The sequence below is a fragment of the Engystomops pustulosus genome, chromosome 11 (genome assembly GCF_040894005.1).
Source record: "Engystomops pustulosus chromosome 11, aEngPut4.maternal, whole genome shotgun sequence".
In the NCBI taxonomy this organism is placed as follows: Eukaryota; Metazoa; Chordata; class Amphibia; order Anura; family Leptodactylidae; genus Engystomops; species Engystomops pustulosus.
Window position 1 is genome coordinate 77,255,048 of NC_092421.1, and position 18,767 is coordinate 77,273,814.

General features: G+C 44.1%; 1 protein-coding gene across 4 annotated transcripts in view; it reads right to left on the minus strand.

The window, feature by feature from the left end:
* Positions 1 to 18,767, minus strand: part of KCNIP2 (potassium voltage-gated channel interacting protein 2) — a 326,572-nt gene that overhangs the window by 211,341 nt on the left and 96,464 nt on the right. Inside the window, exon 1 of one of the 4 annotated variants that reach the window (XM_072131245.1) lies at positions 6,959 to 7,224. The exons of the other annotated variants lie outside the window; for them this stretch is intronic. Coding sequence (XP_071987346.1) covers positions 6,959 to 7,019 — 61 coding nt within the window. The 5' untranslated portion in view covers positions 7,020 to 7,224. Of the gene's footprint in view, positions 1 to 6,958; positions 7,225 to 18,767 lie in introns of those variants that run through there. 4 annotated transcript variants of the gene reach the window in all.

An 18,767-nucleotide genomic window follows, 5' to 3' on the forward strand; every position in this document is an offset into this window, starting at 1 on the left:
TGGAGCTTTTCTTCTGCTTCTCTGCAGGGAAAGTAATATGTTCTACACTGCTGTATCTACATGTGACACTAGATGGCGCTGCAGGACTGTAAAAAGATTCTCCCCCCCCCCCCCACACACATACACACAAAAATCTATAAAATTCTTGAAATTTTACATATACACCATATATACATCATACACCATATGGTGACTACATACTTTACATAATATCGCTATATACAGCAAACAAAAGACCATCAACAAGTTTTATACATAATACCGCCACATACTGCATCATACCGCCAAATAATCCTGACATACACCTGCAGTTAATTTAACACTTGAATGGTGAATAGAAGTCACCATGTGCTCCATCTGTAATACTGCACATAATACCGCCACATAGAGGCAAGATACTAACCATTATAATACCCGCATGTAGTGCCAATATGATACCACCATATAGTGGCAAGATAATACCTCCATATACTGCAAATATAATACCATCATAGAGTGTCAAGATAATACCGCCATATAGTGCCAATATAATACCATCATTTAGTGGCAATATAATACCACCATATAATGTCCAGATAATGCCAAGATAATACCTCCAGATAGTGCCAATATAATACCACCATATAGTGCAAATATAATGCCACCATATAGAGCCAAGAGTAAATTACCATTTACAGACCACATAATACTGAGAAGTAGTCCCAAGATAATACCACCATAACTGCTAACATGATCCCGCTATATAGAATCTAAATGATCCCAGCATCCACACTCAGCAGCATCCTGCCTTATAGTGATGAGATAATAATACTGCCATATACTGCCGTATACTAACAGAGTGGACCTGGTAACACGCTGCAAATAAGGACAACTCCTGGTTTGAGGTCAGTATTGTTTTCATCCAGCAGATGGCGCCACTCACCACATCACATACATCTGTGTAATCGCTGTATAATGTGTGTTGGAGTTCTTCGCTCTTCTGCTTGCTGTCAGTGAATTGAATGAATGGAACATCATTGATTACATTATTCATCTGCAAACCAGATGTTTTTCACATATGGGAATTTGTTACAATGTAACAGAGGAGCTGGTAAAGCAAATTAACAAAATGATACAAATGTAACAAACCCTCAGCTGGGAGAAGGTTTTTATAGGTTTTCAGCTGTGGAGTGAACGCTCACTGACAGCAAGCAGAGATCTGGAAAAAAACCTGTTTGGATAAAGTTTCCTGCGTCTCCCACAACGTCTGATAACTGGACTAAATGGAGTAAAGCTACAAGTTTAAGTGACAAACTCCTCATCGTTTCCTGTATTTTATACATATAGTAAAGCTGAGTAAACTCGAAGTGTCAGGGAGACAAAGCTGCGCCCAAATTGTGAGACTTATTCATTAAAAGTCGTCAGCGTCGGAAAAAGCGTAAATTTGTGTCGCCAACGCATAATAGAACGGTTTGTGTTATACGGAGAATAGATGTAGCAGAGCTGAGTTTGTTCTTGTGGGTTTTTATAGCACTGCAGAGACCATGATGCATGATGTTACCTGAAAGGGTTAATACGCAATACTAACACTGAAGCCATTCAGCTCTGCTACATCTCTGCACCATATAAGTGTAGCTGTGCTGAGTTAGCAGCCTGCACTGTGTGATAGCTATGACATTACATAGGACTGCAGGAAAACCAAACACATGGCCTCAATTCTTGAGAGGCTAATGACAAACTCATCTCTGCTCCATCTGTGTGTCATACAATTAACAAATCCAGTTCTGCAGCATCTGTGCCATATAAATATAGCAGTTTTGAGTTGGCAGCCAGTACTGTGTGGTAGCTATGACTTTACATAGGACTGCAGAACAACCAAAATAGGTCATTACCTTAAATGAGAAAAATGGATGCATCCTACAAGACTAATAACAAGCTCAGCTCTGCTACATCTGTGTGCAGTATTAACTCAGTAGATCTGACTTAGCATTGTGCACTGTGATGTAGCTCTGACTTTACATAGGACTGCAGAAAATCGAATTAGGTCACTGCCTTAATCAGAAACGTTAAAACCTCTAATAATGAATTCAGCTCTGCTACATCTGTGCGTTATAGAAACTTATAGGATCCAAATTAGCAGCGCACAGTGTAGGGTAATTCTGACTTTACATAGGACTGCAGGAAAACCAAACGCATTGCCTCTTGCGAGGCTAATGACAGCCTCAGCGCTACCTTAAACGGAAATAATGATGCCTCTAATAACAAATTCAGCTCTGCTACATGTGTGCGTTATAGAACTGTGTAAGATCCAAATTAGTAGAGCACAATATATTGGTGCTATGACTTTACATGGGACTGCAGGAAAATCACAGGATGCTTCCAAAGAGACTGATCACAAGCTCAGCACTGCTACATCTCTGCATGGTGTAAACACAGTAGAGCTGAGTTGGCAGCACGGACTATGTGATGGCTCTGAATTTACATAGGACTGCAGGGATACCAAACGCACTGTCCTTGTTAAGCGATATAGCTTCCTCCTTCATAACAAACTCCGCCCTGCTACATCTGTCTCTGGCTTTTCAGCAGTGACATCCTCGGCCGCCTCCCCCGCTGCAGTCCTGTGCGAGCAGAGACATTTTATGGCCGGTCCTTGTACTTAGTGATTGCGCCAATTACTATAATCAGCCCCTTGTCGTCGCACTCGCTCGTCTCTGCTGCGCGGCTCTCGCAGGATGGAGCATTTCTAGCATGATGGAGCCCGGGGACAAGATCTTATCATAACAGAGTTGTACCGGAGAGATGCGCTGATGTGTTTCCATGGTGAAGGGTACAGCGGGAAAAAGGGGATGCAATTAGGAAAAGTCCCGGCTCGGGGATGGAACCTTATAGGCAAAGCCTCATGGGACAAATATGCAAATTAGATCCTCTCCAGAAAGAAGAACATTGGCCATCCATATATCACAGTCCTGCTGCTACTAACACACACACACACAGAGGTATCTTACACATCCCTCCAGGGACAATATCTAACACTGACTACAGAGAGCTAAGAGCACAGCAGTGTGAGGACATACCGCCAGTGCACTAGGAGAAGAATATAAATCACTCGAAGAAACTACTATCTTGAATATGAATTCATATTTCACAGTCCTCCTGCTACTAACAATTACAACATACACAAAGGTATGATCACACATCTTTCCAGGGACAATACTTAATACAGTCTGCAGAGAGCACAGCAGTGTGAGGAAATGACTCCAGAAGCTACTATCCTGGAATATAAATTTATATATCACAGCCCTGCTGCTACTAATAACATACACAAAGTTCTGATTACACATCTACACAGGGACAGCACCTAACACTGACTGCAGAGAGCACAGAGCACAGCAGTGTGAGGTCGCATCCCCAGTGCACTTGGAGAATCTACAATCCTGGCATATGAATCCATATTTCACAGTCCTGCTGCTACTAACAACATACACAAAGGTGTGATTACACATCCCTCCAGAGACAATACCTAACATTGGCTGCAGGCAGAGAACACAGGGCACAGCAGTGTGAGGACACACCCAAGTGCACTTAAAGAAGCTAAAATCCTGAATATGAATCGATATTTCACAGTCCTGCTGCTACCGACAACACACACATTGGTATGATTACACATATTTCCAGGGACAATACATAACACTGGCTGCCGTCCTTATGGTCACACTTAAAGGAGAAGGTTGCAGAATCTTATTTGGCTCACTGAGCGCCCCTTTAAGTGCGGGATCCGTGCGCTCCTCCCCTCTCGCTCCAGTATCGGGAGTGCACCTCCCTGTTATTATATGTTGGTTAAGGCATCAGACCCAGATGTCAGTCATGTTGGAATCTATTTTAACAATATCATATTTCATATACACCTTGTAATTTTGTTTCCGTAGTAACAGCCTCCAGCGCGGACACGCGCCGCAACCGTAATCTGCAAGATGCAAGCGTTTATGTCTTATTAACTCCGCGTTACCTGGAGGTTATTGAGCCAAGTACGGTATATGTGTATCAATGACAACTTTGGGCAGATCTCACACTGGGGCAAATCTAATGCTATTATTTGCAGCTTTTGTTTTGTGTGTGAATTGAGCCCAAATCACAGAGAATCGGTGCAGAAATCTCTGCCGACTAATATCTTAACAATTCTTTATACATTTACTGATACAAAGATACAAATTCTGCACAAAGTTATATAAAAGTTGCAATTGTTGTCACCACCAGAGGGCAGTGTGGTGCTTACTGCATACAGATACTGTTCTATGGCCACCAATCAGAGCTCGTCTCTTATTTTCCCACAGTTGTTTATAACATTTTCAGCTGAGCTCTGATTGGTTGCTTATGAGCAAATAGAACACTTCAGCTCCCAAACACTTCTAACAAATATTTGATACAATTTGATACAATATTTGATACAATCCCGAGCCTGGTAGAGCGCTCCCACAACCACCATTGGGTGTGACCTTCAGCGGTGGGCGTGGCACATTGTAAAACAGGGAATGGTTTACAAAAGGGGTGTGGCCAATCAAGAAAATGTGCTAAGTGTGACACGCACCCCTATTTTTAACAGTCGGGTAGTCTAGTCTGATAGACACGGATTCAACCATTTTCAAAATGAGGGGAATCTAAACAACCAAGTATCTGAAGGTATCTGGAAAAATACCGTCTTTTTTCCCTAAAAAAAAAAATTATCAAAAATAATTTCCGGAATGGTTCATTTTGAGTGGATAGTGTGGGCATCTCCATCAGAAAATATTTTCATCGCTCGGAGGCCCCAGGAGGGTGCGATTCCTCCGCTCAGTCAAGGTCTAGTTAATAACCTTTGCCTCCAGAGCAGACGAGCGTCAGTAACTTCATTTCAGCCGCAATCCCTGGGCGATCATTCGGTAATTGCTGTGAAGACGCCGAGTCACGAGCGCTACCGGCGCCGGACAAGTAAAGCGACCCCACATCTCCCAAAAACCATTACTGTCTACAAACCTATTAACTCTCTGACAGGGTCCTGCGTCCTCTAATATCCTGGAGCGTCTCACAAAACATCTCTGTATAAGGCCCTGGATGGGCGGGGGAGGGGAGGGGGGTGCTCCATCCAGGGCTCCGTCAGCTATAGATTGAGAAGATTTTTGCCCTCCATGTCTTTCTCCCCTCTCACAGCGTGCAGTCCCAGAGAGATAGAAAGTGAAGCTACATCTCCCTCTTCTCCCCTCATACAGCATGTAAGTCCGAAAGAGACAATGTGAAGCTACATCTCCCTCCTCCCCTCTCACAGCATGTATGTCCCATAGAGACAAAGGGGACGCTACATCTCCCTCCTCTCCCCTCTAATAGCATGTATGTCTCATAGAGACAAAAGGGATGCTACATCTCCCTCCTCTCCCCTCTTACAGAATGTAAGTCTGAAAGAGACAATGTGAAGCTACATCTCCCTCCTCCCCTCTCACAGCATGTATGTCCCATAGAGACAAAGGGGACGCTACATCTCCCTCCTCTCCCCTCTTGCAGCTGATGTCTCCTCACCTCCTTCTCCCCTCTCACAGCGTATAAGTCCCAGAAAGACCACAGATGTGGTCTCCTTTCTCCTCTACTTTCATAGTATACAGTCTGACAAATGTAGAGAAACTGCAGATGCATCCCCCTCCCCTCCCCTCTCACAGATTTGTGCTGTTGTGACACTTTCTCCATCTCTCCAGGTTGCTAGAAATCATTGTAAAAGAGAAAGTCTGCAGCACATTCAATCTGGTGACCTCTTGCATGAGGTGTCAATACGAATGCAATAGTATCCTGGCGAAAATTCTCTGCACAGAATACAGTTTCACTGATACAGAAGTAGAAGAACAAAAGTTACATCCCCCTCCTTGCCTCTCTTAGATGCTGCTCTCATGCCATCGGATGCCTCTCCTCCTCCCCTCTCACAGCATGCAGTACCAGAGAGAGAGAAAGTGAAACTACATCCCCATCCTCGCCTCTCATGAGAGATGCTGCTCTCATGCCATCAGATGCCTCTCCTCTTCCCCTCTCACAGCATGCAGTACCAGAAATAGAGAAAGTGAAACTATATCCCCTCCTCTACTCTCTTACATGCTGTTCTCATGCTATCAGGTGCCTCTCCTCCTCCCCTCTCACAGAATGCAGTACCAGAAATAGAGAAAGTGAAACTACATCCCCATCCTCGCCTCTCTTAGATGCTGCTCTCATGCTGTCAGATGTCTCTCCTTCTCCCCTCTCACAGCATGCAGTACCAGAGAGAGAGAAAGTGAAACTACATCCCCATCCTCGCCTCTCATGAGAGATGCTGCTCTCATGCCATCAGATGCCTCTCCTCTTCCCCTCTCACAGCATGCAGTACCAGAGATAGAGAAAGTGAAACTACATCCCCTCCTCTCCTCTCTTAGATGCTGCTCTCATGCCATCATGTGCCTCTCCTCCTCCCCTCTCACAGCATGCAGTACCAGATAGAGAGAAAGTGAAACTACATCTCCTCCTCTCCTCTCATGAGAGATGCTGCTCTCATGCCATCAGATGCCTCTCCTCTTCCCCTCTCACAGCATGCAGTACCAGAGATAGAGAAAGTGAAACTACATCCCCTCCTCTCCTCTCTTAGATTCTGCTCTCATGCCATCAGGTGCCTCTCCTCCTCCCCTCTCACAGCATGCTGTATAGCAGACACAGAGATACAGAGACAAAAGCTACATGTCCCTAATTTCCTCTCTTACAGCAGTTTTCTGACTGTTTCAAAATCCCTGCTTGCTGTCAGTGAACAGAAAACCAAGGCTACAAGATGATATTTAGTTACCCACAAGGCATTTTTACAATCAATGCTAGTAATAATTTGAGAATGTGTTACCCCCAGAGCAATCCTGGCCTTCTCAGAACTGTGTGTTTGGTACAATATAGTTGTGTGTTTTTTTCATGCATTTACCTCCACAGCATGAGATACAATGTAACAAACCTGCATCTGTGAGAAGGCTTGGGTAGGCTCTCTGTGTGATGAGCTTGTATGTGATAAGCATAGTAACCGCACATACGCTGCCGCTGTCTTTCCAGTGTCCTTGTCAAAGCGTCCGAAACCCTGATTAGATCGTCACATGCGATTCGCGGCTGCCATGTCTTTTGTCACATATGGAGGCGCTAGATGCCTCAGCAGTGACCTTCACCTCCTCCGAGGAATTTCCTATGTCTCAGAAGACGCCTCATGTACGAATGTTATTACAGCAGCAGATTTCATTACATTCGGGGAGCCCTCACCTCCGCACGAAACAATCGGCGAGATACATACAATCCGACCATGATAAATGACACTGCGACCGGATCACAACGGCAGGAGGGGTTTCTTGTTTAACTCTTGAGGGTGAGGTATTCTCCCTATATACACCCTATATACTTCTCCATCTCTGTACCTGTAACCCCCCTCCCCTTTTTTCCTGAAAGGTTCACTAGACACCCCCCATCACAACCCCCACCCCCCGCACAGAAATTGGAACTAACTTTTAAACAAAATTTACAATATTACAAGAAACATTGTAATTAGTGATGATGTTCGGGTCCTCGGGTTTGTGGACCCGGAGCCATATTTGAGCACCCCAAACAGTGACCAACCGGTAACATCCTCTATCCATGCTGCCAATCGGAGGTGTTATCCTTTACATGCCACAGGCAAAGCTAATTGCCGGCCATTTTGGCAGGGATCTTGTTTGCGATCGGTACGAGCCTGAACGTTGCGGCTCAGGTTCACTTATCACTGGTAGTTATACCTCCTATCACAGCAGAGTGCTTCCTTATCCATTGCCATCCATCCTCCTCCCCTCCTCATCTGCTGTTCACTCCAAACTGTCTCCTGGATTCTGTCTTGCTAGAAACACAGACAGAAACTCCCCTTAAGTGTCAAATTACATAAAAGCTCTATGGAGAGGGGAGGGGGATCAGAGAGTTACAGCAGCTAGATCTCCAGAGAAACATGCAAGACATTGGCCCACATTTATTAAAGTGTCTGCGCCAGTTTTGTGTTGCAGCTTCTCTGTGTCTGACAAGACAGAAAAATTGTGCACTAAAAGGGGCAGTCAGTGCACTAAAAAGGGCAGTGAGAGTCGGAGTTTGCTTCACATCTATTACTAATCTATTACTGGAGATGGGGCAACAACCTTGCAGTGCTGGGGGCATGGGTTCATGTCCAAGTGTCAACAACTGCAAAGATTTTGTATGTTCTCTCCATGTTTGTGTGGGTTTCCTCCGGGTCCTCTGGTTTCCTCCCACACTCCAAAACATACTGGTAGGTTGATTACATTGTGAGCCTCATTGGGGACAGGGACCGATCTGACAAAATCTTTGCAGCGCTGCAGAATCTGTGTGCGCTATATAAATAAATATATTTAATTTAATGGTCTAGTGGCAGCATCAGTAGTGGTTCCATATTGTGGAGTAGCGAGTAGTCTGTAAGCGGGGGGGGGAGTGGGGGTTTAGGTATAATTCCCCTTTAATTCGGAATGCTACACCAATATTACTGAGTATTATAGGAACATGGAGACAGCGCTGAGCAATCACCGGCCCCGGAGACAAGCGCTAAAAATAATTCTCCTTACATCAAAATGCAATTCCTACAGACATGAGCGTCCGACTCTGACTGTGCATGTATAATACATAGGATATGACAAGAGGACGGCGGGAACGTTCTCCATCTCCCGGCATGTGAGGGGATCCTCCGCCTCATCATATAAATTTTATATGGGGGTAAACGGATTGTAGAGGAAGTCTCCGCACAGATGTATCGACCCGATGATTCAGAGCGGAGGGGATATTGGATCATTAGAAGGAGCAGGGGGTGAATGGTGTCATGTTCATTCTATGGCCCATATGTCGGGGGTGAACAGGTGAACATTTTGTTGCAGAACATTTAATAAACTTGCTACAATTTTGGTACAAGAAGCATATAAACTGCTGGGGGTGCACGCTGATAACACCATATTGAGGAGGATTGTCGTTCCCCGAGAGGTCATCAGAAGCGATGAGCCTCCCCTAAACGGTGGCAAGCAGCGATGCCGGCAATAATTCGGCCGAACTCGGCCAAACTCAGATTTTAATGGGTCCGCTCATCACTAATTGGGATGTCACCCATTAGTCAATTTTGCCAGTCATCATCATGGTACGACTAGTAGGGTTCTCCCAATATGCTGTTGTTGGTACCTACCATGAGTGGTCCAAAGAACCGGCACTCAAGTCTCAATGATGCTCATTAGGGGCAGACGGTTTTGTCTAATTCCACCAAATAATGACACATTTCTAGATGACAGATGGAGTCATAGTTTGCTCTGCATGGGTGCACATGGCCACACTCTTCAGAGCACCGACGTTGACCCTTCTCCACCACTAAAGTGCCTCTAATAGACACCAGAGCAGCAGAACTTCATGGCAGGTATCACAGCACTTTCTTGCCATGTTTGGGATCAGGAGGGACTGGAAAAAGATGGAGTAGATGAGGCGCAGGATCGGTACAATCCGTCTTCTTTTATGTCATTTGTTTGTTGTAAAGATTTCAAAAGAGATACAAAAAATCCCTTCACTGTTAGGTTCTAGACTTGAGAGGTCGCTGTTTGCAAATCAAAACCAGCTCCGAACCCCTTGGGGTGTTGGAATGTGAGGACAATATTATTGATCATTTTCGGAAAAGTCATCATGGCGGCCTGGGCCGAATGGAGACTAAAACTTAATGGCTCCAATTAGAGAAACCTCTTTCTAGGTCATAACTGTATTGTCACTCCTGCAAGTAACACCATCCCAGGGCCCTTCTAGCTTATTAGCATAAATATAAAAGTTGATTTTATAAGGCAAGAGGCCATGGATAACAGATATAAGAAGATACCACTGTCCCGGTGCCTGGATCTATCAGTAATGTCCCTGCTTTATCAGGATGGATTCTGCTGGTAGATTTTCCTTACTTTGTCTAATATATGAAGAACACTAATGGGGCGGCTTACTTATACAAATATGCGGGGGGCGGCCATCAGTGTAGACGTTCATGGCGTCGTAATGATTGATTTGCGCACTGCGTATCGTCAGTTTGTTCAAAAATAGTTAATTAATATGAAATTAATTGAGGGGAAAAATAAAGTATTTGCTGATTTGCATGGCAATTAGTAGGCAGCGCCTGTAATCCCGCTTGTTTGTAATGTTCTGTCAGGAGCTAATTAGACGGGCGGCGTTCAGAGGAAGCGAAACTCTTTCATGAGGCGAAACACAAAGTAAATGAACGTTGTGGATTTATCCGAGTAACGTGAGATCTGAGGAAGAAGCGGAATGTAATTGTAACAAAGTCTTACAGAAATGGGCGGCCCCATAAAGATCCTAAATATAGAATCATAGGAACCTGGGACTCTCATAGACTCAAATAGGTCCAAACATCTACTTTATAGCCTTGTCCATATATTGTCTAATAGGACCCCCCTCTGAATGATCACAACAGGGCAGAATTATTTGAATTCTATCCTAATATTAAATCTAAGAGTGCAGTATTCTGTAAGTGCAGTGTAATATTAGGAATGGTATTATTAGTGCAACTGGACCCGATAATCAGTATAATAATATATGTCACTGTATGGCAGATCTATTTGTGCAATATACGGTATTATTAGCCGTAGGGTGGCAGGATTATTCATGCAATGTATAATACTATGATGAGGATTTTTATTTGGGCTCTGTATAATAATACTTGGAACCGTATTGCAAATACTTTAGGGCAGTGTATAGTAATATTTTACATAGCATGGAAGAAGAATTTGGGAACTATGCAGCATTGAAAGGCATAGGGCGGCAGAACTCCGGCTTCTCAAAGGGAACAAAAGAGGCTCCTGGGGTGTGGAGTAGCCGTATCTCCCACTCCACGGCGAGGCTACTCCACGCCCCAGAAACTTCTTGAAAAATTAGCATAAGTAGAGGACTAAGTTTTTAGACAGTTCAGGGACAGTAAAGATTTCGTTTAAAAAAGGATCGGCTTCTTCATTGTAAAGGAACCTGTCATCGGATCCATGTGTGATATGGCAGAACTACAGTATGTAAGTGTGATATGGCAGAACTATGTAAGTGTGATATGGCAGAACTATGTAAGTGTGATATGGCAGAACTATGTAAGTGTGATATGGCAGAACTATCTGGGAGATGCAGATGAATATTCTTCATTTCCCTCTCTTCCAAAACGAGACCAGGGTCCCTGGTTTTCGCCTCCATGACCTTCATCTTACCCCCGTACATAATTCATTTTCCGTCTCCTTCCTTTCCCTCTGGCGCAGCATTCGCCCCCAGCAACTGCGTTGTGACACCTGTCGCACCTGCGTATTCGCGGGACACGTCCCATGACGCCTCTGGGGCCGCTGCTGAACTTGTTACTTCCACTAAATATTTCATTTTATTTAAAGCCTTCGCCGCGCCCGACTTTGGGCTGAATCCGTCCTCATGGGTGTCAGGCAGGTAATGTAACGGGGAGACATAAATAATGCAATGATTGTGGAGGCTTCCTCCGCGTCAATGTTCTTCTCCCCTGACAGTTTAGATTATACGAGGAGGGGCCCCGGCAGCCACGCAGCTGGGATCCCACATCTGCCAAATCTGCATTATCCCCCGCGCCGCACTCACATAGATAACCAGGTGATGGAAATATTGTCTCCTTACATAGACCACGGCGCCCGCTCCGCAAGGTGTCCTGGGAAGGAAAGATAAATTATTAAAGTGGATAAAAAACACCATAAAACCGTAACCCCCCAGCGCTACGGAGAGGCGGTAGCAACCGCAACAAACATCCATTACTGAAATAAAAAATAATCGTCGAAAGGTCTTCAAAATATCGGAAATATCCCTGAAAAAAAAAAACTTAAATTATTTTCGGACCTTTCCATGTGAACTGGAAAGGATTTTTTTATTTCCGGTCAAACAACTTTTTTATTCATAGCACGTTGTGACCTTTTCATCATGTTTTATGGATATTATTGGGGGGGGGGGAGTCTACAAATAAACAAATTTTTGTACTTAGATTTTTAATATTTTTGAAAAAATTCTATATTGTTAAAAAGTGAAAGACATTAAATACGCCCAATTTACCAAGGCAAATTTCGGTAACCAAGTCATCACAGGTTGTCACAGCCTCGCCCCTAGCATTGCTATCATTGGATTATACTGGTATATTCACACACACAGGGAAGCAATTCCTGGAATTCATTAGTTCATCTGAATCCGTTTTGATGGATAAAAGGGAGTGTATCATCGGCTTTGTGTAAAGATGGTTGTAATATAACCCACAAGGTAACAGCCTATGAAGCTACAGCACAGAGATGCTCTGGTAACGCCCCCAAGAGCACTTTGGTCTCATTAGCATACTTCTAAAAGTTGATTTTTCGAAGGAAGGCGGCCATGGATAAGAAATATAAGAAGATACCACAGTCCCGGTGTCTGGATCTAGGAGTAATGTCCCTGGTTTATCAGGATGGATTTTCTATGGTAAATTTCCTTTAATGTTGGACATTGAAATGGGGGACAGTTCCATTGTTAATTGGGGGAAACCATAATAGATTTTGGATAAGATGACAGATTTACTTGTTATGGATATGATTGGTAGATATCATAACACATCCCACCCAAAAACCTGGGGCCCCACAGAACAGGAGGGCCCCACACAGCGTTGGGATACAGGTTCACCTTGAACAGCCATTAAAATACCGGGAGTCACGGAGAAGAGGGATGAAGACCCCCATCCTCCAGCCTGTCACACTGAGGGGTAAAGGTTAGAAATAGCGGGGCCCCAAGACATAACTTTGCTAGGGGACAACAAAATTCCAGTTCTGCCCCTGGTTGCCACCAAATGGTCCCAGAATGGGGAGTCCCATATTGTCTGGTAATTTTGGGGGGAACAGCAAATATATTATGAAAATAATAGGATTTTTTGTATCAAAGGCCATGACGAGACAAGGCGCTAAATTGTCTAATTTTCCGCTGAAGCCTCTCTCCATCTGTTAAAAGGCCAATAAGTGGGAGACTCGCGGGGAGACGCTCCGCAGTGATGAATGTTTTTCACCAGGATAATGTCACTTCTCTTATTCAGATTCTTATTGTGTCAGGATTTCGGCCTCGGAAAGTTAATTTCTTCGGTGAGAGGCGAGCAACATTTCCCGCTCGCTCACTGTTTACATGGAGATGTAGAAATATGTCAGACAAATCTACAATAAAATATACAGTAACTTTAGAAATTGCCCTAAATAAAAACAAGAAAAAAAAAATACTGTTAAATGTCCACAGCTCCTGCTCAGACCAATGTGTCTCCATGGTAACAGACTACAAACAAGTCCAGTGTAGTCTGACTCCATCCGTCATCTATTTTTTAGTGAGTCCCTTTACTGTTATTAAAAAAGTTGGGGTGACGCCCATTTACCAGATGTGCTGTTCGGTTGCCAATCCAGTAAAACATCTGGGTCCTGTGGCCGAGCCCAATCTAAAACTTTGGGGCAGATTTGGTTACCCGGTCCATTCGCGATCCAGCTGCGTTCTCTGCGGTGGATTCCGGTCTTCCGGCGATTCACTAAGGCAGTTCCTCCGACGTCCACCAGGTGTCGCTGCTGTCCACCAGGTGTCGCTGCGGCCTATTCCTGGTGAAGGTAAGCGCGAGTCCAGCGACACTTTTTTTAAAAAAATCCGGCGGTTTCTCCGAATCCATCGGGTTTTCGTTCGGCCACGCCCCCCGATTTCCATTGCGTGCATGCCAGCACCGATGCACCACAATCCGATCGGGTGCGCCAAAATCCCGGGGCAATTCAGGGGAAATCGTCGCAAATCAGAAATATTCGGGTAACACGTCGGGAAAACGTGGACCCTTAGTAAATGACCCCCAATGTGTCCACTCTAGAGTGTTGACTGAATCCTATTCAGCTGCATACATATATAAAAACACACAGTCGGTCCCCTACTTGAGAACACCCAACTTACAGACGACCCCTAGTTACAAACTGGAATTTGGGAATTTACTGTAGTTTAGTCCAAGGCTAAAACAAACAGCTATAACAGTTATCACAGGCGTCTGTTATAAAAGATTTATTGTTAATCCTGGTTCTTATGACAACCCAACATTTATAAAATCCAATAGTCATAGACACCAAAAAAATTTTTGCCTGGGGTTACAATTATAAATTATGCAGTTCTGACTTACATACAAATTCAACTTAAGAACAAACCTGCAGAACCTATCTTGTACACACCCCGGGGACTGCCTGTATAAATATATACATATATACATAAATATTGCACTCCAACCACTTAGATGCCACAATCACAATTGAACATGGAATCTGAGGGGTTAGCAGCCATGAATGGTACCAGTAGTTTCCTGCTGTTGGAAAGATGGTAAACAGTTTTGATAAATGGGGCCCATTGTACCACATTTAACAAAGTATCTGCACCTATTTCTGGGGGTTTGGTGCCAAAAAAGTGTGCCATTAGATACATGGGAGCTTATTTACTAAGGGTCCACGGAGCGCACTTTCGTTGGATTTTTCAAAGTTATTTAATAAGTTATTTAAGGTATTTAAGAGGGGATTGTGTTGCACGCAATTGGTTTTTGGCGCGGCTGCGCTGCTTCCATGTGACACAAATCGGGGAGCGGGCCATCGGACGATCCAACTTATTGGGACTGAGCGCGGGATTTAACTTTCAAATTGTGTCTTAAGACCAAGCACTTACATGCACCAGGAAGAAGAAGATGAACTCCGGGGACCTGAGCGGGGAAGCGACACATGCAGGATATCAGGTGCAGGATCTTAGTGACTCCCCGCACTGCGCATTATACACGGACAATGCACTTACATGCAGCGGGAAGAGGAAGGAGAACTCCGGGGACCTGAGCGGGGAAGCGACACATGCAGGATATCGGGGGCACGATCTTAGTGGCTCCCCGCACAGCGCATTATACACGGACAATGCACTTACATGCACCAGGAAGAAGAAGATGAACTCCGGGGACCTGAGCGGGGAAGCGTCACATGCAGGATATCGGACGCAGGATCTTAGTGACTCCCCGCACAGCGCATTATACAAGGACAATGCAATTTCTTGGAACACGACAGGACGGGTAAGTAAATGTGCCCCATTATTTCACAGTTTGCTGCAGAAAACTATTAAAAGGATTTTCGAAAAATTCCAGATTCATGAAATTTATACAAATTTTTAATGCACTAGTTGGAAAAAACGTGAATAGATACGGCGCCTGATCACAGGCATAAAAGCTCTAGGCGAGGAACTTTCCGGTCCCGTCACCTGATCCCCTTCGTAAGTGCTCACGATCAATACTAAAGACGTTTCCACCACGTGCAATCCATGGCGTGATGTATAGCCAAGTCCTGGGGGTTCTTTAATAATGAGGTTACGGTTATGGGATGTGATAACCCGCCGTATTGTGTGGACCAGAACTTCATCCAATAGGGGTCGGAAACACATGGAAATGACTGGATAAACCACATATACTGTGACATTGACAAGTCTAAGCATGACCGCGCCATTGCGATACCCACGTATGCACACCAGCGCACAACACCTGCCGCCAGCCCTGACAATGAGCCACCAGACATCTCCAGCCGGACCCCCAGGGGGCTCACGCTGCCAAGTATAAACGGACGGGGAAAAGGAGCCGCCAACCAGCTGTGGAGGGTAATGAATCAGCTACAGAACGCAGCCCAGAAACAGGCCACAAGTCTATAGCGGTATATTTTACTGTCTTTTTATTACTTAGTTTTCATTATTTTATCTTTTTTTCACATGGAAACTTTATATTCGTAGATTCTCATCATGGCCCTGCTCACACATACACAGTGGCTATTACGCATATGGTGTAGACAATCTTACTGGACCCCTTAACGGTTGAGCATCGCCGTTACGGTATATCGACACCACCCCACACACAACCTTTTTTACATTATAATATTAAGCCCCGCCTCCAGCCCATTGGGGTATAGCCACAAAAATGACAACACACCAGATTTGATCACATCCGTGCGCTGAGTCCTTGGTGACGAGAGGAAGGTGATCAGGATCTTATACTTCTATCTTGTTACAATGTGTGCATCCCTCTGTATAAGAATGAGACATATAGAGGTCCCATAGTCTATCCCTGTCTATACCACTTAAAGGGATATGCTGGCTATAGAAAACTATCCCTTTATCCCCAGCAGAGGCTTCAATGGGTCTCATTGAGAAGAAGAAGGGGGCCCAACTACTCCATATGAGTACCACCCTTGATTGTGGCAGTTTTTTGGCGCTCCGCCCCTATTGTGCAAATTTTTTTTTGGAATACCACACACTATTGTGCCTTATTGTGCCAAATTTTTCGTACCACCCCCTTTTGTGCTCAGTATTTTTGAGTACCATCCGCTATTGTGTCCAATATTTTGGAGCATTATTGGAAGGAGGAAGCCGCAGCACCGAAGAGTAAAATATGAAGAAATCTTTATTGGTGCATCATCAAGGTATAAAACAGCCGTTTCGATTCTAATGCGAATCTTTTTCAAGCATGATTTCATGCTTGAAAAAGATTCGCATTAGAATCGAAACGGCTGTTTTATACCTTGATGATGCACCAATAAAGATTTCTTCATATTTTACTCTTCGGTGCTGCGGCTTCCTCCTTCCAATAAGCCATTTTTGAAGTCCTGAACGCCTGGACCTCTGGCTGCGGGCACCAAATCCCTGAAGGGATAAATGTGGATTGCTGTCCTCCCTCTCGATTTTCTTCAATATTTTGGAGCGCCACCCCTATTGAGACCAGTTTTTTGGAGTATCACTCCTTATTTTGCCCAATAATTTTATACCGCCCTTCTAATTTTTTTTTAGTACCGCTGCTACTGTGCCCAATATTTTTGAGCCCCTATTGTTCCCAGTATTTTTGAGGGTTTTTTTGGTTGCCAACTCTAAGGGCCACATTTATCACTCGTTTTTTTCTGTTGTTTTTGCGCCTTTTCATTCAGGCGCACCGTTTTTGCGCCATTTTTGCGATTAAACGCCAAACTAGCCGCGCAGCAAAAATAAGCAGCTTTCCCTCATCTATCTTACCAATCCAGATGTTTTGCTGCGCCTAATGATATTCATCACTTGCAACGTTTTCATTTAGGCGCAAAAACGGGCGCAAAAACACTCCAGACTGAAGGTGGCGTTATCTGAGAAGAAAGCACTGAGACCCTGTGCAGAAGAGCTCATTTCTAGCAGCAAAACTCAGCCAGACATAAGTACAGATCATACAGACATGAGATACTCTGCAGACACTAGAACATACAATAGATACATTAGATACACTGCAGACACTAGAACATATAATAGATACATTAGATACACCGCAGACACTAGAACAGTGATGGTGAACCTTTTGGAGGCTGAGTGCCCAAACTAGAACAAAATCCAACATGGCTTTTAAACCCCCCGAGCTCCCCGAGCCCACCAATACAATGGAAAGAAGGAGGGCAAATTCAGACTCATTATAGCTTCTCTCCAGGGTCTCTTTGTAGAGGAAGAATGGTGGTCCAGCAGAATGACCTCCAAAGATATTGCAGTTCTGTCAACACCTTCTCACTTTTCCCGCAGTTCCAAACAGCCAATGAAGTGTTGCTTTAAAATAGCGCTGAGAGCAGCATCTCTTAAGTTGCTTGGGACTTCAGGTAGATTTGGTGGATTTGATCATATTTGGTGAACTCGGGCAATGGTCTGAGTGCCCACAGAAATGGCTCTGAGTGCCACTTCTGGCACCAGTGCCATAGGTTCGCCACCACTGCACTAGAACATATAATAGATACATTAGATACACCGCAGACACTGGAACATATAATAGATACATTAGATACACTGCAGACACTAGAACAGATAATAGATACATTAGATACACTACAGACACTGGAACATATAATAGATACATTAGATACTCTGCAGACACTGGAAAATATAATAGATACATTAGATACTCTGCAGACACTGGAACATATAATAGATACATTAGATACACCGCAGACACTGGAACATATAATAGATACATTAGATACATTGCAGACACTGGAACATATAATAGATACATTAGATACTCTGCAGACACTGGAACATATAATAGATACATTAGATACACTGCAGACACTGGAACATATAATAGATACATTAGATACACTGCAGACACTGGAACATATAATAGATACATTAGATACTCTGCAGACACTGGAACATATAATAGATACATTAGATACACTGCAGACACTGGAACATATAATAGATACATTAGATACATTACAGACAGGAGCTGCAGACTCTATTTACAGTTCATCACCTTCTATTTACAAAATATTCTGCAAAACCTGAGCTCACAGCAAGAGAGAAGAGAAGTTTGCAGAAGCTTGCAGAATGTTGCAGATACTACAAACAAGTGTCCCCCATGTAATTCTGCACAGTGTCTGAGGGGGATACTGTGCAGAATTACAGGGGTGCAGCAGGAGACCAGCACTGGGGGATCCCCTCCAGGAGAAGCCCCTGCTGAGGAGGTCACTGGGTGCTGGGTGTCACACACCTGGGTGCTGCTGTGAGTGTTATCTTCATTCTGGGATGTGGGAGAAGCAGAGAGGAGCTTGTAGCAGGATCACATGTAAGTGCCCGAATCTAACATTGCGCCTAAACTGTGTTAAAGTAAAGTGATTAATAAGAGGCAGAAAATATACTTATCACAGATGGTTGTAGCTTGTGATAATTCTGGCAAAACAGTGCGCCAGAAT